The 6,210-nt window shown below is 61.1% G+C and overlaps 1 protein-coding gene across 2 annotated transcripts; it reads left to right on the top strand.

Moving 5' to 3' along the window:
- Positions 1–2,212: 2,212 nt before the first annotated feature.
- Positions 2,213–5,014, top strand: TRH (thyrotropin releasing hormone). Of its 2 annotated transcripts, XM_002713040.5 has the most exons (3): positions 2,213–2,342; positions 3,109–3,330; positions 3,810–5,014. In XM_002713040.5, exons 2-3 carry the CDS (start codon positions 3,114–3,116, stop codon positions 4,328–4,330), a joined length of 738 nt encoding a protein of 245 aa, XP_002713086.4. In that variant the 5' UTR covers positions 2,213–2,342; positions 3,109–3,113; the 3' UTR covers positions 4,331–5,014. The 2 variants fall into 2 exon arrangements, with proteins under 2 accessions (XP_002713086.4, XP_069907354.2); XM_070051253.2 differs by lacking the exon at positions 2,213–2,342 and having other exon boundaries at positions 2,880–3,330; positions 3,810–4,462.
- The last annotated feature ends 1,196 nt before the right edge of the window (positions 5,015–6,210 follow it).

Genomic DNA, 6,210 nt, shown 5'->3' with positions numbered 1-6,210 from the left:
TTCCAGGGAAGTTGGGGGCTCCTCCACGGGACAGAGCAATAATTAAACGCCTTTGGAAGGCCAAGGGCGTGCAATCAGTAGTCAGAGTTTTGCACTAAAGAACAGCATATACAGAAGTAGACCACCTCGGGATGTCCAGAGGTAGGCGATGCCTTCACCCATGTGCTTGTTCCCTCTGGTGAACATGCAGTTCCGTCCACGGGGACCTGGGTGACTCCCTCCTTCCTGAGTGGCGGCTCTCCGGCCCCTTTCAGAGTCCCCTGGCAGACTCCGGGGTTCCAGCTCACAGTCCCTCGCTTCAGCACCTGGATCTGGACTTTCATCACCGGGGGGGGGGTGTCTCTGCATTTCCAAGCCCCCCCCCAACCTCTGAACTGCTGCATTTCCACACTTCTGGGACCCAGCAAGGAGCTCCATCCACAGAGGGCTGCGTCTAGCACCAGGCATTGCGTGGACGACAGGTGGGCCTGGGGACTGGACAGGGGACTCCGACGACAAGCTCCTCGGCATCTCTACTCTGCCTGGGTTGGACGGACTCCGACAGACTCCTGCTCAGGGGCATATGACCTCTAATCCCCTTACTCAGTGGCAAGGCACTACACGGGGAGACACAAGGCACTACACGGGGAGTGGCAGGCAGTGTGGTGACCAGGGGCAGCCTGGTGACCAGGGCTCAACTCCTCCTGGCTATTAACAGAAGATTTTCAGAAGAAACCATAAATCCAATGTTTTTTAAATTCTCCTGATTTTATTTATTTATTTGAAAGGCTGAGTGACAGAGGGAGAGTGACAGAGAGAGAGATCATCTATCCACCGGTTGACTCCCCAAATGGCTGCAACAGCCAGGGCTGGGTCAGGTGAAGCCTGGAACCAGGAACCACATAGGTGGCAGGGACCCAACTCCTTGGGCCATCGTCTACTGCCTTCCCAGGCACATCAGCAGGGATTTGGTCAGGAAGCAGAATAGCTGGGACTTGAACCAGCACTCCGATGGAGGACGCCCACATCCCAAGTAGCAGCGGCTTAACCAGCTGCACCACAGCACCAGCGCCATGTTCTCCTGGTTTTACAGTGGGGTTTATTCTAATTTTTTTTTTTTTTTTTTGACAGGCAGAGTGGACAGTGAGAGAGAGAGACAGAGAGAAAGGCCTTCCTTTGCCGTTAGTTCACCCTCCAATGGCCGCCGCGGCTGGCGTGCTGCGGCCGGCGCACCCCGCTGATCTGATGGCAGGAGCCAGGAGCCAGGTGCTTCTCCTGGTCTCCCATGGGGTGCAGGGCCCAAGCACTTGGGTCATCCTCCACTGCACTCCCTGGCCACAGCAGAGAGCTGGCCTGGAAGAGGGGCAACCGGGACAGAATCCGGCGCCCCGACTGGGACTAGAACCCCGTGTGCCGGTGCCACAGGTGGAGGACTAGCCTAGTGAGCCGCGGCGCCGGCCTATTCTGATTTCTAAGAAGACATTCTAGGGGTGTGCGACACTGGCATCCCATACCGTCAGCAGTTCAGTGTCCCGGCTGTTCCACCTACTGTCCAGCTCCTTTCTGGTGGGTCTGGGAGGGCAGCTTAAGATGGTCCAAGTGCTTGGGCCCCTGCCATCCATGTGGGAGGCCGGGATGGGGTTCCTGGCTCCTAGCTTTGGCAGCTGGGCCCTGGGGCCGGCCATTTGGGGAATGAACAAAAGGATGGAAGGTCTCTCTCTGCTTGTCTCTTCCGCTCTCTGTGACTCTGCTTTTCAAATAAATAAATAATCTTAAAAATTTTCTGAGAGTTAAACAGAACTATCACTTGGTTGTAGGCCCCAGTTTTGGCATTTTTGATACGTGCCCTCCTCTCTCCCATTGTACAGATGAGGAAATTGAGGCCCAAGCCGCCAGAAGTGTCAGTCAAGACCCGGCGCCCACACCTGTCCCAGTGCTCTGTTTCCCACTCCGCGGAGCCCGTTTCTAATCCCAGCTGCTTCTCCCGGCATCTCCGCTCCTTCTCTTGTCTCTATGAGAGAGTGTTCCTTAGACAACAGACCGCCCCCGCCCGCCGCTGCGGGTGGAAGCGACCCCACCCCAGCCCCGCACCCGGTGGCTCGCGCCTCCCGGCTCCGCACCTGTCCCCACCGCCCCCGCCCCAGGTTTCCGGAGCAGCGGTCGGCGGGTCTCGCGGGGCGGCTGCCGTCAGCGTCCCCTTCCCGGCGGCTGCGACCCCTCCCCGCTGACCTCACCCGCGCCGCCGCCTCGCGCGGGTATAAGAAGCGGCCCCGGCGAGGAGCGCGCAGCCTGCGCCCGGAGTCCTTCGAGCGTTCGCCAACTGCAGCCCCGCCGGCTCCACGCCTAGAGCCCGCGCCTTGCAGGTAACCCGCGCCGACCCCTGTCCGGAAGCCCTGGGGAGGGGGCCCCTCCGCCCGTCCTCGGCGTGAGTCCCCAGGGCCCGCGCTGGGGAGGGCGCTGCGCTCTCACCCGACGTGTCCGGCAGGGACTGGGAGGGACGGTTCCTGCTGTGCGCTAGCGTCCCGGGCCCCGTAGCTCTGGGCGCGGAGCACAGGAGAGAGACTTGCGGTCCACCCCGCACGGGTTCCCGCGCAGGACGAGGCGTCCCGGGACTGGGCGCGAGAGCCCGGGAGCTGGAACCCGAACCCGAGCATTGGAAGAGGTGTTTTCGCGTTGGGATTATCTGTGAAATTTGTATCGTAGCGTTGGGAGTGAGATTGCTAGCATCGGCAACGTTTCCGTTCGAAACAGAGCCTCGACTCCGATCCCCGCTGGCCATGGCGGAGAGAGAGCCCCAGGCGGGGCCAAGGTCTCGGTGGTCACCTTCCGGGGCGTCCAGCCCTGCGCGGGCTTCCGCAGCGCCCCGCCACACTGAGCGGTGGCGGAGGCGGAGGCGACGGTGTCCCCGTGGCCTCCTGGAGCGCGCGGCTCCGGGCGCCTGGATGGGCGAGGACGCAAAGCCTGGGCGGACCCCCCAACCCTGTCCCTGCACAGGCTGCAGGTGGGCCTGCTGCTAGGGGCGCGGTTGAATGGTGCGAGGCTTGCTCCCCAGCGTCGCGCCCAAACCGAGCCGGCAGGGTGGGGTTCTGCGCGCTCAGGCTCTGCTTTCTCTGTGTCCGCCGACCCCAGACGCCATGATGCCTGGTCCTTGGTTGCTACTAGCCCTGGCTTGGACCTTGACCCTGACCGGTGGTGTCCCTGGTGGCCGCGCGCAGCCAGAGTCAGTCCATCAAGAGGGGGCGACGGCCCCCGAACGTCCTGGCCTGGAAGAACTCCTGCGCCAGGCTGAGCGCCTCCTCCTCCTCCGGGAGGACCTCCAGCGGCTGCGAGGAGACCAGGGCGAGCTCCCAGGTGAGGCAGGGAGGGGGGAGCCTGGAGGGTTGGGGGCGCCTTGGCTGTCCAGCTTTTCGCCTTTGAGAAGCCCTGGGATCGCTCCAGGGACGGCCTCTGCAAGGTCTTGTATTGACTGTTCACTGGGGTCACATTCCGGCTCTGGGCTGGGATACTCAGAGAACAGACCTGCAGCAGGGACGCTCTGAGTGCTGGCGGGCCAGGCTAACTGGGGGAAGGGGCAGTTTAAATTATTGCCTCCCAGGCGCCTGTGTGCCTGGTGCTGTGGCTCAGGCCCTTGCTTAGGTAGGTATAGCCACCACCATTCCACACAGAAAAAAACTGGAGGCCCAGAGAGGTTGAATGGCTTGTGGTCATACAGCCAGGGAGTGGCCAAGCCGGCGTTAGCACCCAGAGGCCATGGCTCTGACCCCGCGTGTGTCTGCGAGGCCTGGGAGACCATAACCCTGGTGCACCTGCTGGCCTGTTTGCTTCCACAGAGTCCCAGATCCTCCAACTTGACCGGCTTCCCAAGCGCCAGCATCCGGGCAAAAGGGAGGAGGAGGCCGAAGAGGGAGTTGAAGAGGAGGAGGAGGAAGAAGGGGGTGCTGCAGGACCCCACAAAAGGCAGCACCCCGGCCGCCGGGAGGATGAGGCTTCCTGGGCAGCCGATGGAACCCAGCACAAGTGGCAGCACCCTGGCCCGCGCTCCCCCTGGCTCGAGTATGCTGCCACCAAGAGGCAGCACCCAGGCAGGAGGATGGTGGATCCTAAGGTCCCAAGGAGCTGGGAGGAAGAGGAGGAGGAGGAGGAGGAGGGAGAGGGAGCCCTGATGCCCGAGAAACGCCAGCATCCGGGCAAGAGGGCCCTGGGAGGCCCCTGTGGGCCCCGGGGAGCCTGCGGTGAGGCAGGTCTTCTGCTGGGGCTCCTGGATGGCCTGAGCAGGGGCCAGAGGGTGGATGAGAAGCGGCAACACCCTGGGCGGCGGGCGGCCTGGGCCAGGGAGTCCCTGGAGGAGTGAGCCCAGCTTCCTGTAAAGTCAGGTTTGGGGTCTGGAGGCGTCCTGAGCCCTGTGTGCCGTCCCCCTTCTGTGACTCCCTCTTTCCCTCTGCCTTTGATCCTGGACCATAAACCCCAGCCCCCTGTATATATGTGCACCCCAGCCCCTGGTCTTGTCCCCTCCAAGGATAGGAGAAAGTTGGATTATTAAGTTAAAACTTCCTAGCACCCCACTGTGCCCTGCGGGCACGGGTCCAATCCCAGGGCCCGTCTTCACACCACCTCCACCACCACCTGCTCCCTTTCCTTAACCCTGGCCAGGGTGGTCGTCCTCTGTCTTCTAGAATGCCCAGAGTGGGACAGGAAGGGAGTTTGGAGTTGAAGCTTTTGTGCCCAAATCCAGCTTCCATCCCCTGCCCTGTGGAGCAGGATCCCCCCACCCATCCAGGGGAGCTAGGATCTTCTCCCCTTCTTGGGCGTCCTTTCATAGGTGGGCAGAGACCCGCCCCGCAGCTGTATCCTACTCGTGGGGAGCACATGTGGGTGGAGACACCCTGGGGTGCTGTGCTGTGGTAGCTGTGGAAATGAATGGCATAGGAACATTAGAACATGGTGCTGCGAGTCGTGGCTTGTACAGAATCCTCTAGGCACCCCTCTCTGGTCCGGGACAGTCATCCTGATGATAATAAAATGTGCATCCCAATCGTCTCAGCGCTTGATACTTGCGGTTCTGCCCCTGCTGGCACGGGGATTCTGTTGGCCATCGAGAGGAGAATTTAAAGGGGATGGGACGGCCGGCGCCACGGCTCACTAGGCTAATCCTCCGCCTTGCAGCGCCAGCACACCGGGTTCTAGTCCCGGCCGCCCCTCTTCCAGGCCAGCTCTCTGCTGTGGCCAGGGAGTGCAGTGGAGGATGGCCCAAGTGCTTGGGCCCTGCACCCCATGGGAGACCAGGATAAGTACCTGGCTCCTGCCTTCGGATCAGCGCGGTGCGCCGGCCGCGGCGGCCATTGGAGGGTGAACCAACGGCAAAGGAAGACCTTTCTCTCTGTCTCTCTCTCACTGTCCACTCTGCCTGTCAAAAAAAAAGGGTGGGGGGGGGGGAATGGGACTAGAGCTGCCCGGCTCTACTATAGAAGGAATCAGGCCCTGGGGGGCGGGGGCGGGGGTTGGAAATTCCTCTCTGATGTCCTGTCTCAGAAGACACTTGAGAGACAGACGGGGCCTTTGGAGCCCGAGCAAAAGAAGGGCTGTGGGAAGAAACCCAGGTGGATGAGTGGCGCTGTGGGTCTCAGAGGCCAGCCTGGACCCCAGCCTCGAGTTTGCTCGACTCGGGATGGCGTGGGGAAGGGGAGGGCTAGATGGGCTCAGATCTCCAGTGCTTTTGGTTCTGTGGCTGTCAAGTGCTGTGCCACCCAACAGACATAAGAACACAAAGGAACAGGATGCAATCAGAAGACACAAACCAGGGTATTAGAGGGCCAGTCAGGGAGTTGGGCTGGGTGTGGGACAAGAGGAGGTGGTGGGGACTGTGGCAAACTGAGGGCGTCATCTGAAGATACTGAAATCCAGAAACCTTACGGAGCACGGGAATCCAGCTGTAGCAGTCATCACACATACTCAGTACTTCCAGGCACTGCCCTAGCCACTGCATATATGCTTTTAATGCTCACAGCAGTCTTTCCAGGTGTCGCTCTTACCTTATATGTGTGAGCACTACTGAGGAAGCCCGGGTGGGGCTCACTCGAGCAAGCTGTCGGGCCGAATCTCACGCACTCCTTGCCAGTTTGCAAACTCTGACTCAGCCTCAAGCCCAGAGTGGCATCAGGTCATTCGACCACCCTCTGTTTGGTGGACAAATGGGCTTTGAGTCACCTCCAGGAGTTGGGGAGGGGATGGCTA

This window comes from Oryctolagus cuniculus, chromosome 10 (genome assembly GCF_051225735.1).
Source record: "Oryctolagus cuniculus isolate XC-2025 breed Fujian yellow rabbit chromosome 10, ASM5122573v1, whole genome shotgun sequence".
Classification (NCBI taxonomy): domain Eukaryota; kingdom Metazoa; phylum Chordata; class Mammalia; order Lagomorpha; family Leporidae; genus Oryctolagus; species Oryctolagus cuniculus.
The sequence above is the reverse complement of the archived record's forward strand: the minus strand, read 5'-3'. Positions and strand labels throughout refer to the sequence as shown.